Raw genomic sequence first — 16,464 nt, forward strand, 5'->3', positions numbered from 1 at the left:
CTATGTCCCCTCACGCAATTGGTGACATCCTGGTCCCTCCTGGGCCACAGCAGCATCCAAAAACCCTAACCACGACCTTTGCAGCTAGCAAGGCTTGTTGGCGGTCTTTCTGCACGGAAACAGTTCTGCACGACTCTTCACGACGTGGGACATCCATCCTCCAAAGGGAAAATTTCTAGCCCTTGTCGTTCTTGCAGAATCCACAGCTTCTACCATCCAGTGGCAGCTTCTTTGCACCCACAGCTGGCATTTCCTGGGCATCTGCCCACTCCTGACTTGATCGTGACTCTTGGACTTGGTCCCCTTGTTCCACAGGTACTCTTGTCAGGAAATCCATTGTTGTTGCATTGCTGGTGTTGTTGTTTCTGGCAGAATTCCCCTATCATGTCTTCTGTGCTCTTTGGGGAACTTAGGTGCACTTTGCACCCACTTTTCAGGGTCTTGGGGTGGGCTATTTTTCTAACCCTCACTGTTTTCTTACAGTCCCAGCGACCCTCTACAAGGTCACATAGGTTTGGGGTCCATTCGTGGTTCGCATTCCACTTCTAGAGTATATGGTTTGAGTTGCCCCTATCCCTATGTGCCCCAATTGCATTCTATTGTGACTATACATTGTTTGCACTGTTTTCTATTGCTATTACTGCATATTTTGGTATTGTGTACATATATCTTGTGTATATTTGCTATCCTCATACTGAGGGTACTCACTGAGATACTTTGGCATATTGTCCTAAAAATAAAGTACCTTTATTTTTAGTATATCTGTGTATTGTGTTTTCTTATGATATTGTGCATATGACACTAGTGGTACTGTAGGAGTTTCACTCGTCTCCTAGTTCAGCCTAAGTTGCTCTGCTAAGCTACCTTTTCTATCAGCCTATGCTGCTAGACACCCCTCTACACTAATAAGGGATACCTGGGCATGGTGCAAGGTGTAAGTACCCCTTGGTACTCACTACAAGCCAGTCCAGCCTCCTACAGTCAGGTCTGACAACAGCTTATCATGATAGAGTCAAATTTTAGTAATACATTAGTGCCATAGAAGTTAGCTTTCAGTGAATTACAAATCCTGAATTTAATGGCCTAACAGAGTAAATAAAGTGGAAATGAAAAATGTGCATGTTTAAATTGTGGTGGACATTGTGGCTGCCACTCGTATTTTTGTCACAACGTTTAACATGAAAGCATTGCACATTTGTATTGATTGAATTATTAATCAGAATTAACATGAAAGTATTATTGTCAAGTAGAAAGCAGTAGAAATGAAGTATATTATTATGTGAATTAAACATACTTATACTGAATTAAATGGATTTTATTAATGTGAACTACATGTGTTCAGAAAAACCGCAGTGAGGGCCGTCAACATACCTCCACGGCGGCGAATATCTGTTTGCCATATTATGACACACACACACCAATCCAACAGAATAATGACACATGTACAAATCCGCCAGCCCAAAGGTCAGTGCTAAGGTGGCGGAACCAACACCCATACTGTTACGCCAACAGAAAAACGCCCACCACATTATGAGCACGAATCACCACGGCGGACAGTCAATGGCGGTAAACCATTGGTGGTACATACTGCGCACTCAGAATGGACACCCACAAACAAAACAACACCACATTCCCAATACTAAAAACACACAACTGACACTCATACACACCACACCCACCCACCCACAGCACTATAAAACACCCACCCACATTACCCACAAACCTTTACAAACAGCAATTACTGCCAGGAGACTGACACTAACAGCACAGAGACGACTTACACACACACTGCATACACACAGACATCCCTCACGCACACCACATCACACATCCCACCACATTACTAAGCACACTCTCACCAACACACACCACACAATACCAATGTCCCCACAAAGGTACCCCCATTTCACTGATCAGAAGTTAAGGGTCATGGTGGAGGAAATTGTCAGGGTAGAGCCACAGCTGTTTGGAGCACAGGTACAGCAGATATCCATTGCCTGGAAGATGGAGCTATGGCGGAGAATCGTGGACAGAGTGAACGCTGTGGGATAGCATCCAAGAACAAGGGACGACATCAGGAAGAGGTGGAACGACCTACGGGAGAAGGTATGTTCCATAACAGCAAGGCACCAGCTTGCCATACAGAGGACTGGTGGTGGACCCATAGCTCACAGCATGGGAGGAGAAAGTCGAGGTATTACTGCATCCTGGGGGACTCGTTGGAGTAGCTGGAGGACTGGACACTGGTAAGTCAGTATTTACCACTTATCACCCCCCCCATACCTGCATGCCATCACATCCACTCACCCTCACTCCCATCACTCCACTCCACCCCACACACTACACCCACACAGATGGCTAACCCCATGCCAAGTCCTGCATGCTATAACAATGTATGGACAACCCTCCCAGCCCTGCATGGACACCCATCACCAAAGCATGCACAGCATAGGGAAACTAATAATCCCACAATACATCACCATACACAAACAAAGGTAGCAGGGCAACAGCAACGATAGAGGGGAAGCCAGGGATGTACAAAATGTCACAGGCATAATCCTAGCACATCACTTACATCCCCTGGGTGCCCCAACTAATGTCAGCGGGGTGCCAGGACTATCCAGTCCCCGAAAGAAGATGCCCCCATTGATGACAGTAACTCTGGACTTCAGGATCTGTATCAACAGCCTGGCCCATCAGGGACCACAGACAGTCTGTCACCCCAGCCCACTCACAGTCCACCACAGAGCCTCCCTGTAGGAAAGTACCATCTTGCCTGGCATGTTACCCCCATTTTTCACTGTATATATGTTGTTTTAGTTGTATGTGTCACTGGGACCCTGTCATCCAGGGCCCCAGTGCTCATAAGTGTGCCTGAATGTGTTACCTGTGTAGTGACTAACTGTCTCACTGAGGCTCTGCTAATCAGAACCTCAGTGGTTATGCTCTCTCATTTCTTTCAAATTGTCACTAACAGGCTAGTGACCAATTTTACCAATTACATTGGCTTACTGGAACACCCTTATAATTCCCTAGTATATGGTACTGAGGTACCCAGGGTATTGGGGTTCCAGGAGATCCCTATGGGCTGCAGCATTTCTTTTGCCACCCATAGGGAGCTCTGACAATTCTTACACAGGCCTGCCACTGCAGCCTGAGTGAAATAACGTCCACGTTATTTCACAGCCATTTTACACTGCACTTAAGTAACTTATAAGTCACCTATATGTCTAACCTTTACCTGGTAAAGGTTAGGTGCAAAGTTACTTAGTGTGAGGGCACCCTGGCACTAGCCAAGGTGCCCCCACATTGTTCAGGGCCAATTCCCCAGACTTTGTGAGTGCGGGGACACCATTACACGACACCATTACACGCGTTCACAATGGTAACTCCGAATATGGCCATGTAACATGTCTATGATCATGGAATTGCCCCCTCTATGCCATCCTGGTATAGTTGGCACAATCCCATGATCCCAGTGGTCTGTAGCACAGACCCTGGTACTGCCAAACTGCCTTTTCTGGGGTTTCACTGCAGCTGCTGCTGCTGCCAACCCCTCAGACAGGTTTCTGCCCTCCTGGGGTCAAGCCAGGCTTGTCCCAGGATGGCAGAACAAAGGACTTCCTCTGAGAGAGGGTGTTCCACCCTCTCCCTTTGGAAAATGGTGTGAAGGCAGGGGAGGAGTAGCCTCCCCCAGCCTCTGGAAATGCTTTCATGGGCACATTTGGTGCCCATTTCTGCATAAGCCAGTCTACACCGGTTCAGGGACCCCTTAGCCCTGCTCTGGCGCGAAACTGGACAAAGGAAAGGGGAGTGACCACTCCCCTGACCTGCACCTCCCCTGGGAGGTGTCCAGAGCTCCTCCAGTGTGCTCCAGACCTCTGCCATCTTGGAAACAGAGGTGCTGCTGGCACACTGGACTGCTCTGAGTGGCCAGTGCCACCAGGTGACGTCAGAGACTCCTTCTGATAGGCTCCTTCAGGTGTTGCTAGCCTATCCTCTCTCCTAGGTAGCCAAACCCTCTTTTCTGGCTATTTAGGGTCTCAGTCTCTGGGGAAACTTTAGATAACGAATGCAAGAACTCATCCGAGTTCCTCTGCATCTCTCTCTTCACCTTCTGCCAAGGAATCGACTGCTGACTGCGCTGGAAGCCTGCAAAACTGCAACAAAGTAGCTAAGACGACTACTGCAACTCTGTAACGCTGATCCTGCCGCCTTTTCGACTGTTTTCCTGGTGGTGCATGCTGTGGGGGTAGTCTGCCTCCTCTCTGCACTAGAAGCTCCGAAGAAATCTCCCGTGGGTCGACGGAATCTTCCCCCTGCAACCGCAGGCACCAAAGAACTGCATTACCGGTCCGTTGGGTCTCCTCTCAGCACGACGAGCGAGGTCCCTCGAATCCAGCAACTGTGTCCAAGTGACCCCCACAGTCCAGTGACTCTTCAGTCCAAGTTTGGTGGAGGTAAGTCCTTGCCTCCCCACGCCAGACTGCATTGCTGGGAACCGCGACTTTTGCAGCTACTCCGGCCTCTGTGCACTTCCGGCGGAAATCCTTTGTGCACAGCCAAGCCTGGGTCCACGGCACTCTAACCTGCATTGCACGACTTTCTAAGTTGGTCTCCGGCGACGTGGGACTCCTTTGTGCGACTTCGGGTGAGCACTGTTTCACACATCCTTGTAGTGCCTGTTTCTGGCACTTCTCTGGGGGCTACCAGCTGCTGAGAGGGCTCCTTGTCTTGCTCGATATCCCCTCTGTCCCCTGACGCAATTTGCAACATTTTGGTCCCTCCTGGGCCACAGCAGCATCCAAAAACACTAACCGCACAATTTGCAGCTAGCAAGGCTTGTTGGCGGTCTTTCGGCGGAAAAACAGTTCTGCACAACTCTCCGCGGCGTGTGGGATCCGTCCTCCAAAGGGGAAGTCTCTAGCCCTTGTCGTTCCTGCAGAAACCTAAGCTTCTACTGTCCAGTAGCAGCTTCTTTGCACCCACAGCTGGCATTTCCTGGGCATCTGCCCATCTCTGACTTGCTTGTGACGTTTGGACTTGGTCCCCTTGTTCCACTGGTACCCTCAACTGGAAATCCATCGTTGTTGCATTGCTGGTTTGTGTCTTTCCTGCAGAATTCCCCTATCACGACTTCTATGTCCTTTGGGGAACTTTAGTGCACTTTGCACTCAGTTTTCAGGGTCTTGGGGTGGGCTATTTTTCTAACCCTTACTATTTTCTAATAGTCCCAGCGACCCTCTACAAGGTCACATAGGTTTGGGGTCCATTCGTGGTTCGCATTCCACTTTTGGAGTATATGGTTTGTGTTGCCCCTATCCCTATGTGTCCCCATTGCATCCTATTGTAACTATACATTGTTTGCACTGTTTTCTAAGACTATACTGCATATTTTTGGTATTGTGTACATATATCTTGTGTATATTTGCTATCCTCATACTGAGGGTACACTCTGAGATACTTTGGCATATTGTCATAAAAATAAAGTACCTTTATTTTTAGCATATCTGTGTATTGTGTTTTCTTATGATATTGTGCAAGTGACACTAGTGGTACTGTAGGAGCTTCACTCGTCTCCTAGTTCAGCCTAAGCTGCTCTGCTAAGCTACCATTATCTATCAGCCTATGCTGCTAGACACCCTATACACTAATAAGGGATAACTGGGCCTGGTGCAAGGTGCAAGTACCCCTTGGTACTCACTACAAGCCAGTCCAGCCTCCTACACTCCCCCATCAGTATCCAACACCACAGCACCCACCCAGCATCCCCACACCTCTGTCCCCAGGACACGTCAATCAGCAGTGTGCCCACCTGTACAGGGACCCCAGTCCACACCTCATATCTAAGACAATCAGGGACCTGGGGTCAGTGGCAGTGGGCACACCGTTCAGGGGACACAGGCACAGGACAACAGGGAGGACCGCTGTGCACCAGGGGGAGGACAGGCCCAGGGAACCGACTCTCCAGGAGGCACTTACTGAGATCCTGGGAGCCTACCAACATTCCCAGGACACGATGGGCCAGATCCTTGACAACGTGCAGGAGAACAGGTGGCTGCAGGAGGAACAGTATCAGGGGATCTGGGAGGACTTGCAGGCCATTAACACCACCTTGATCTCCATAGCAAGGGTGCTGGCAGACATGGCCAACATCATGTTGGAGGCAACAGTACAGCAACAGGCCCCTACCACTAGCCAGTGCATTGACCATCCCTCCACATCCGCTGCAGCTAGTGGGCAGGAGACCCTGCCACAGGACCCACAGGCCACCAGCACCCCTCCCCCTGCTGAAGGTGAACCACCCCACAAACGTTCCCTGCAACCCAGACAGAAGCCAGAGACACTTGCCAAGACCACCGCCACAAAATTAGACTCTCCTGATTGTCCCACACAGTGATCTGTCCACTTTGTACTGCCTTTGCTCCCCTTCATATGGCCCCTTGGACAATGGACCTGTGCTACAAGCAAACTGGAACAACACCCTAGACCTTCCTCCATCATCACCCCATCCATTGCACTTTTCCCTCAATTTCATAGCACTCAATAAACACCCTTGAACACAACCTGACTACTACTATTTTATGTTTTGAAAATGTGCATTTTTGGAAACAGTCACATCTAGTGCAAATGATCTGAACACTGTGAGAGCATAAGGATTTGTAGCTGTCTGTAATTATCACATCAGTACACTGTTCTTATCTCACCAACATCTGTACAATGACAAGCCATAGGTGACAGTAAGTTATGATGCAATGGAAGTTGATGCCAACATGCTACAGCCACACAGAATACGTCAATAGTCAGAGGAATGCTCAGTTGCACTGTCTCTCCTGTCTCAATGGAAGTATTGACAGATAACTGATATTCTGTTGTCCTCATCCTCAGCCTCCTCATCCTCACTGTCCTCAGGGTCCACTGCTGCCACAGGTGCATCTCCAGTCTCCTCCTGCAGAAATGGTACATGCCGTCTGAGGGCCAGGTTGTGTAACATGCAGCATGCCACTACTATCTGGCAGACCTTCCCGGGTGAGTAGCAGAGGGATCCACCTGTCAGATGGAGGCACCTGAATCTGGTCTTCAGGATCCCGAAGGTCCTCTCGATGATCCTTCTGGTTCGCCCATGTGACTCACAGGTGTCAGCAGCCACGATAGGTTTGCTACGATTTCGTTTCACCGTTACTGAGAGCCTAGTGGGATTATCGTACCACGGAGTGTCTCTCTTGGATATAGATATTTACTTTGAAGATAGGTTTCCCAGCTATATTCTTAGCTATCGATTACTCTTCTCCCCGCACTGCGCATTTAAGGAACGCATGAAGATTTCTCTATTATACGACGTATTATGGAATGTTTTGTACTTATTATAGATTTTCTACAGAGTCTTACTAGGACTGATTTCCTATATAAAACTTATTTTGAATCAAGCCCTGATGAAGTCCGTGAGAATACTCTCTCATAGGACGAAACACGTGTTGGCTATGGTTGCTACATGAACATTAAAGCTTTGGCTACTGCATGAATATCCGAATTTAAGGATGATTTGTTTTATATTGATGGCGAACTTTGTACTGCAAAAATAAATGGTTTATGAACTCTCTATGGTGTTATTGCCATTCCAAAGCTAAAGTCTCTATACCGTATTAACTTTTAATCATGAGTGCCCTGACAGCTGGCCTTTTCTTGGGTAGCCAGAGACACCTGCAAGTATTGAGGGACAACAGTTAGCCTCACACAATGATTTGTGGATGACACCTGAAGGCATACACTAACAAACCGTGGGTGGGGACCATACCTCACCTATTAGCCACAACCTGTGCCTCTGTAGTTGGGCCATCACATTTGGGATGCTGCTATTCCTCAGAACAAAGGCATCATGTACCAACCCAGGATACTTAGCACTGACAAGAGAAATGTACTGGTCTGCCAGACACACTATTTGCACATTCAGTCAGTGGAAACTCTTCCGATTCCTGAACACCTGTTCATTCTGGTGGGGGAGGAGAATAATGCAATATGTGTACCGTCAGTGGCCCCAACAATATTTGGTATATGTCCCATTGCATAGAATCTGGTCTTCACAGTGGCCAGATCTTCCACCTGGAGGAAAGCTATGTAGCTGCACATGTGTTTCACCAAGGCAGACAAAACTCTTGCCAGCACGATTCAGAACATTGACTGTGACACTCCTGCTGTCAAGCCCACTGTCACTTGGAAGGAACAAGTTGCCAGGAAATGGAGCACTGACAGCACTTGCACAAGAGGGGGGGATCCCTGTCAGATGACGGATAGCAGATATCAGGTCAGGCCCCAATTGGGCACACAGCTCTCTGATTGTGGCCCTGTCCAGTCTACGGGTGAGTATAATGTGCCTGTCCTCCAGTGTAGACAAGTCCACAAGGTGTCTGTACACAGGGGTATGTCTCCTCCTCCTATTTATCTGCACGGTAGGTATCTAAGGGACACAAGAGTGAGTAGGCTGTCACAATTTGAACAATGGAACCACAACCTCAGTGTACATTTATGTGATGGGACAGTGGGAATGGCGAGGCATGTGCTAATCTAGGCTGTGACGCATTTAAGGTTGATATCACCGTTGTCCGCCACCATGAAATGGCGACCACCAGTCCAGTATGTAGGGACAGGTAGAAGTGAGGTAACTCTGCTGAAGTTGGGCGTCATGGCGGAAAGTGGTCTTGCACCGTCGTGCAATTCCTCATTGGATGGCCAATGGGAATAGGAATCTAGCCAATGGGAATCTGCGCCGGTGGTGATGGTGTACACCGCCACAGACGTGACCGCCATTTTCTATCTGAGTCCCCACTTGTTTCCTGACCTTCAACAGGAGAACACCTACACTGCGTGTGCTGCTGCAACCTGTGTCTGGAAACTACCATGGCCCGTGAGACCGGGGAAAGGGCCCCTGCCTTCACTGAGGAGGAGTTGGGGCGATTAGTAGATGGGGACCTACCCCAGTATGGACTGCTGTATGGGCCTCCAGACCAACAGATGAGTACACCTTGGGCACAATGCATGTGTGAAGGATGCATGGAGATATGTGTGCAAGCATATGTCATTGGGGGTGATGTCTTTTGGTGATGTACATGGTGTGCACCGGCCGATGTGTGTGCCAATGGTGATGGAAACAGGATTTGTGGGCCATATGTGTGACAGACTGGATTGTATGTGTAATGGTGTCCTTCTGTTTGTATTATCTCTGCAGGTCAATGCCCATCAAAAGGAGAAATTATGGCGGGCCATCGCCAAGAACATGCGGACCCTGGTGGTCTATGGCAGACGAAGCACCCACTGTCGGAAACAGTGGGAGGACATGAGACACTGGGAACGGAAGACCATGGGGGCCGTTCCAACGAGGATGGCCTTCCAATGAGGAAGGGGTGTCCGTCGGAACCTGACCCCCCTGATGGCCCTCATACTGGCAGCGGCATATCCAGAGCTGGATGGGCGCTTGAGGGAATCACAGAAGCCACAAGGGGATGAGTACAGTGGGCATTTTTCCAATAATTGGCAGGTGGCATGGGATCTGGGTGGTGGATGTGAGTTAATGGGTGCCCCTAAGGCCAGGCCTGACATTGCAGTGTGATTCAGCTCAAGAGTAATGGGTAATGGGTGTATGGCAATTTTAGGTAACCTAGCATGTTAGCATTCCATGTCAGTTAGGGCTTTGTAGGTACCAGGAGGGGTGCAGTTGGTGGCGTGTTTGGAATCTAGACAAATCACTGGCAGTGCAATGCATAGTGCTCAAGCCTGATCCTTGTGTGTGACGGTGATATGTTTGCCAACTGTGGTGTTGGTGCAGTAATTGACCCAGTGTTACCTTTTTCTCTCTCCCCCCCTATTTTCTTTTGTCATGCTGTCCATGTGTGCATTAGCATCATGTGGCGGAGGAGTAAGGACACCAGCGACAGAGGGAGCTGCATTCCACAGGACCCAGGAGGCAGAGTCCACCGACGCTGAGGGATCCAGTGAGACAGAGGGCGAGGCGAGCACCACTGCGGAGACAGGAGGTGACAACACAGACTCTGATACCTCCTCCGATGGAAGCTCCCTGGTGGTGGCGGACACCTCAGTGACCACCCCAGCTGCAGGTACATCCGCCACCCTCGTACCAGCAGTGCCCTCCCAGTAGCCCCTCAGCGAGTTGCCTGTGCCTGCTCTCCCAGGAGGGTGGGCATCTCCTTCGCCCCAGGTACCTCAGGCCCTGCCCCAGTCAGCCCTGCTGCCCTCAGTGAGGAGGCTATTGACCTCCTGAGATCCATCTCTGTAGGGCAGTCAACCATTGTGAATGCCATCCAGGGGGCTGGCTTCCCAGATGCAGCAATGCAATGCATTCCTGGAGGGCATTCACAGAGGATTAGCGGACCAACAGAGATCGATTCAGGCTCTGGCCTCCTCTCTGATGGCAGCCATTGTCCCTGTTCCTACCGTTCCCCCCTCCAACTACCTCTTCCCAGTCCCAGTCTCCCCAACCCATCCCATGCACACATACGGAGAAGCATGCACACAAGACAACAACCAAGAGTGGCACAGTCAAACACAGACACCGCACTTCATCCCACAAGCACTCACGCAAACAGCAGACAGTTGCAGACACAACCACATCCACTGCCTCCACTGCCTACCCCTCCTCCACCTCCCTCACAGTCTCATCGACACTCAGGTGGTCATTATGACCCCGGCGGTCGGTGCTAATGTGGCGGTAGTATCACCAACAGGCTGGCGGTACTTACCACCAAATTATGACATTTGCGGGTTGGCTGAATCCACCCGCCAATGGACCACTCCGACCGCCATGGCTGTAGCAGCCACTGGGCTGGAGATAACCATCTTGAGCCTGGCGGCTGCCATTGTGCCGCCAGCGGTATTATGTCCCTGCCAGTCGCCATGGTTTTTGTGGCCAAACCATGGCAGTAGGCCCTATCAGTGACAGGGAATTCCTTACCTGTCACTGATAGGAGGTCCCTCCGCCCATACCTCTCCAAACACCCCAACCCCCTACATCAATGCCCCCCATTCACACACACACACACACTCATTCACACACACATACATGCAAGCATTCATCCGTTTACGCACACATCCGCACACACATCAATTCATACATACATTCCAAGTTCTATACATACACGCACTTAGTCTTCCATATATACACGCCCTCACACACATTCATACACGCACGTAAGCAACACTAAACACACTCGTATTCACGCACACACTCACACATACATGCATATACCTCCACACACACAAACACCCCTCACCCCTCCCCTGTTGGAGACCCGACTTACCTTGATCCAAGGGTTCCTCCTGCAGGAGACGGGATGGGGCACAGCTACCACCAGCATCGCCCGTCAGGAGAACACTGCCAGGCTGTATTATTTGTCGTAATACGGATGACGGCGGTCTACTGGTGTGGCGCTGCTGGTGTATCAGCGCCACCTTACTGCCATCCGCCACTATGGCCACAGCCAGATTTCCTCCCTAACTGTGACGGAAATCCAGCTGTGGTCATAATATGGCGGACAGATGGTAGCTGCAGAGCAGGTCTTTTGGTGTCTGTCACCGTGGCGGTAGGTGGTTTTTACCACCAGTGGCATAATGAGGGCCTCACACCTGCATTCACTGCATCAACATCCACCACCAGCATCACCACATCAAGCAGCACACACACCTCACTAGCAGACACAACATACATACATGCGTCCCCTGTGTCACCTCCCACCCTGGCTGTCCCCCCCCCAAGGGACACAAACGCAAGCACTCACACACCCAACAGTCATCCACCTCACATCAGAACACTGCCCATACACCTGCACCCAAATCTAGCAGACATACACCTCCTCCAACCACTCCCTCAACCTCCACTCCCATCCCTCTTCCCTCATCCCACCTCACCATCCCTAAGAAGCTTTTCCATGCCCAACTTGACCTCTTTCCTCTTCCTCCCCCTCCCCTGTCCTGCCCGTAATAGTAGGGTCCCAACGACTCAGCCCAGCACCTTAGCCAAACAGTCCACGCGGACAGTAGTCGCACCACCTAGTCATGGTGGCAAGTCAGTGAAGGATCCCACTCCTCCAGCCGGGAAGGTTAAGGATTCCACACCTCCTGCCATGAAGGGAAAGGAGCCTGCACCTCCTGCCATGAAGGGGAAGAAGCCCTTGACTCCTGCCCGGAAGGTTAAGGAACACGCACAACCTGCCTTGAAGGGGAAGAAGCCCTCAACCCCTGCCAGGAAGGGTAAGGATCCAACGCCTTCTGCCATGAAGGGGAAGGAGCCCTCGACTCCAGCGGAGGCTGTCTGGGTGACACCACCACCAGTGGTCACACGGCCCCCATTGTCAGCTGGGGAAGTGCATCCCTCACCTCCAGCAGAGGCTGCCCAGAAGGCACCTCCATCTGCCACCACAGTTCAGCCCTCACTTCCAGCAGAGGCTGCCCAGGAGGCACCTCCAGCTGCCACCACAGTTCAACCATCACCACCAGCAGAGGCTGCCCAGACGGCACTTCCACATGCCACCACAATTCAGCCATCACCACCAGCAGAGGCTGCCCAGGCGGCACCTTCACCTGCTGACACTGTGCAGCCCTCACCTCCGGATGACACAGTGCAGCCGCCACCACCAGCTAAAGCCATGTTGGCCTCCCTCCGGGGACTGCTGTACAAGGGGCCCTCCTCCAGGAACAGTGGGCATGTTCCCCATCTGAGGGTTCGTGACCTTACACTTCACAGGACAGAGTCATGGGCATGTAGCCCCCTCTAGAAAAAGTGGGAAAGTCACCCACCTGAGAGGCTGTGGCCTTCCACTCCCCAGCACAGAGATGTGGGCATGGAGCCCCCTCCAGAACCAGTGGGAAAGTCACCCACCTGAGAGACTGTGGACCTTGCACTCCCCAACACAGAGTAATGGGCATGGAGCCCCTGCCAGAACCAGTGGGAAGGTCACCCACCTGAGAGACTGTGGCCTTGTACTCCCCAGCACAGAGGGCATGAAGCCCCCTCCAGAACCAGTGGGAAAGTCACCCACCTGAGAGACTGTGGCCTTGCACTCCCCACCACAGAGATGTGGGCATGGAGCCCCCTCCAGAATCAGTGGGCTTGTTCCCGTAATCAGCTGAGGTACCCCCCATCCCTCTGAGGTGCCTGCCCACTTGCAAACTGATGTCCCTGCAGAGTTCTTTCCGGATAAAGTCAGGATTTGAGTTGGGCCTTGGACTGTGCCATGTGAACTCTTTGTGTAGATTTGTACATATCTGCTTCTTGTACAATTGGTTTACTTGGTAGCTGTTTATTTCAATACATTCTCCTTACTGCATTCTTGTTGTCCTTGCATTATTCTGCTGTGTATCATGTGCAATTGTTTTTCGTCTGCAGCTGGTTGTGTGTATGGTTTGTGTGTCTGGTTTGTGTGTCACTCTCGTTTTCCTCCCTCCCTCCCTTGTGTGCTAGGCAGCTGTACTCACCATCGTCGTCTTCATTGGCGTGACATATCCAGGTGGAGCATGACATAGATAAGCATGAGGAAGACTTGCAGTGCTGGTTCCATGGAGACATTGTTCTTCCCTGTGTCTCCGATGGTGAGTCTTTGCTCTTATGTGCAGTGTTTCTGCCAGGCTTTTGATGGCATTGGTTCCGCCCTGGAAATTGTGGCGGATTGAAGGGTAAAAATATGGTGGGCAGAACTTTGTCTTTTGCCTGGCTGTTGTTGGCTACCGCTGTGGTGAGTGTTGTTAACGCCCTGGTGGTTGGTGTGGTACATTGGCTGTCTATGGGAGTTTTCTCCGCCATGATCATAATTTGACGGTAATTACCGCCAGGCTGTTGGCGGTATTACCGCCGCTTTATCACTCACCACCAGGGTCATAATGAGGGCCTTAGTCTCTTTTAGCTTGACTAGGTCTGAAAGATTCATTTTGCAGCAGTAATGGAAAATCACTTGTTCAGTCTGTCCCCTCTGACCTGAATTCTTTCCCTGGGCTGCTAATGTTATGTTGAATGTCCTATTGTATTGAAGGCTAATAACATCTTTCACGATTAACAATGCTGCAGTATTTGTTCTAGCTGTCGAACAAGACAGGAAATTTGTAGTTCTCATGAGAAAGTATTAGTTCAGTTTATTTTGTGTCATGAGAGAGGATTCAAATGTAGCAGAATATTGGAAATTGCAATATTTCAGCTGAAATGTATGAAGTCACAGAGATGACAACGCAGTTTGGCTGAGAAGATTTGGAATTATTGCAAAATTGGTGGTACAACTGCTAATCATTGGATGCTGAATCTGATGCCCAGAATGTGCGCACCTGAAGGACCAATGAATGAATTGGAGGACTTTGAAACGGAGGGCAGCTCGTCTTGAGATCACCTTAGAGTCAGTCTTCACCTAGCCTAGATCCCCTTCTGCCTCGAAGCTGTATAGTCGGATGTCACCCTTTAATTTCATGTCCCTGATGAGTTTCTCATCATAGTCTTAATTGCCCCAACTGTTATGCGATTTCAGTACTAATATGCCCAACTAATTCTGAACTGAGGATTAGCCATATGCACAGCCCGTGTTCAACACCATCCTGATACTGCTATCAACTGACATTGTGCCTGCTGAGAAGTCATCCTGTCTCCTATCTCATGAGGAAAGGTATAACTAAATGTGGTTTTGTGTTTCCTTTTTAGCCTAGGTACTTGCACCAGTATATTTTTATAGTGAGTTCCACTAGTTTGATGATTTTTTAAAATTATTTTTGTCTTCCTTTTATTTTTGATTTTTCCCACATGTGTTAGCCCGTTCCCACACATGCAAGTCTCGGTTTGTATTAGAGATAAGGATGGCCCAGCTCTGTAATTGATTGCTAAAACTGTAGTTTGAAGATTTACTGATGTCACCATCGTCTGCTTTGAAATCGGATAATAATGTGCATATTTTGTTGTTGCATGTTTAATAGTATTAATGTTTAGTAGGTTGAATCTTTTCAGATGTTTTGGTCAGCCTCTGGTTTTCTTGCATGTTTATTACTTATTTGTATGCCCCATTTATGTGACATTGAATTTGGGATTGTATGAAAGCTTTGAAACTTTATTCAGTTTGGAATTTTGATTGGGTAGGTCGCTCCCCCGCCGCTGCAGCTCCACCTGCCCAGGCCCCTGCCACCTGTGTGTAGGTCTCGACTCCACATCTGCGCTTGCCTCTAAGTTGCCAGTTTTTCTCTCTTGGTGCCTTTCCTGCTCTCTTTTGCCTTCGCTCTTGTTGCCTTTCCTTGCTTTTGCCTTCGCTCTTGTTGCCTTTGCTCGCTTTTGCCTTCGCTCTTGTTGCCTTTCCTCCCTTTTGCCTCCCGCTCTTGTTGCCTTTCCTCGCTTTTTGCCTTCGCTCCTGTTGCCTTTCCTCGTTTCTGCCCTTCGCTCTTGTTGCCTTTCCTTGCTTTTGCCTTCGCTCTTGTTGCCTTTCCCCGCTTTAGCCTTTCGCCCTTGTTGCCTTTTCTCTTTTTTTGCCTATTTTTCTCCGGTTGCCTTTCCCCTCCCGTTTCCGCTTTCCACACTTCCCGCCCTCCTGCCTCCCACTTTCCCGCCGCTGCCCCGTGCGCCCCCGCCCCCCGCTCCCATTCGTTGTCCCTCTTCCCGCCTCCCAGCTGAACCCTCTTCCCCCCCTTCCCTCTTATGGCGGACGCTGTGTGGCCGCGCCACTGGCGCGCCGAAGGTGTGCTAAAGGCAAGCCCGTCTGCGTCCGTCCGCGCCTGGACCGCGCCCAGTGCCAGAACACTTGGCCCCCAGCGCTCCCATAACCCCCAGCTCAGCTACAGCGCCGCTTCCCTCCACGCACTCAACCCTGGACGCACTACCACCTGCTACCAAGCCAGCCCCAAACGCACCCAGGGACCCTTCGCCTATCAAACCTGCAAGCATACCTTCCACTGCGCCTACAATCCGTCCACCGGCCCACGCTCCAACAACCACCTCAAGTGCATCCTCCTCAACGCACGCTCCGTCCACAGACACGCCATTGAACTATGGGACCTCTCGGACTCTACCACACCCGACGTCGCCTTCATCACAGAAACCTGGATGAACGCCTCATCGGCCCCCGACATCGCCCTAGCCATACCAAACGGCTACAAGATCGCCAGGAAAGACCGCACCAACCAAACAGGAGGAGGAATCGCCATCATCTACAAAAGCTCCATCAACGTCACCACCTCCACCGAAGACACCCTCCTTGCCGCGGAACACATGCACTTCGAGATCCACACCGACCCCAGGACCACCCTGAGAGGCACTCTTGTCTACAGGCCCCCTGGCCCACGCGTCCCATTCAGCGACTCCATCACAGACTTCATCACCCCGCACGCCCTAGTCTCGCCCGACTACATCCTCCTCGGGGACTTGAACTTCCACCTGGAGAAGAACAACGACACCAACACCGCCACCTTGCTCAACAACCTCGCCAACCTCGGACTCAA

General features: G+C 50.6%; 1 protein-coding gene across 1 annotated transcript; it reads right to left on the bottom strand.

Moving 5' to 3' along the window:
• Nucleotides 1-15,198: 15,198 nt before the first annotated feature.
• Nucleotides 15,199-16,095, bottom strand: LOC138257317 (octapeptide-repeat protein T2-like). Its single transcript, XM_069205898.1, has 2 exons — nucleotides 16,036-16,095; nucleotides 15,199-15,741 (listed from the first exon to the last, which is right to left on the bottom strand). The coding sequence occupies exons 1-2, from the start codon at nucleotides 16,093-16,095 to the stop codon at nucleotides 15,199-15,201; spliced, it is 603 nt and encodes a 200-aa protein (XP_069061999.1).
• Nucleotides 16,096-16,464: the final 369 nt, after the last annotated feature.

Source organism: Pleurodeles waltl, chromosome 1_2 (genome assembly GCF_031143425.1).
Source record: "Pleurodeles waltl isolate 20211129_DDA chromosome 1_2, aPleWal1.hap1.20221129, whole genome shotgun sequence".
Lineage (NCBI taxonomy): Eukaryota > Metazoa > Chordata > Amphibia > Caudata > Salamandridae > Pleurodeles > Pleurodeles waltl.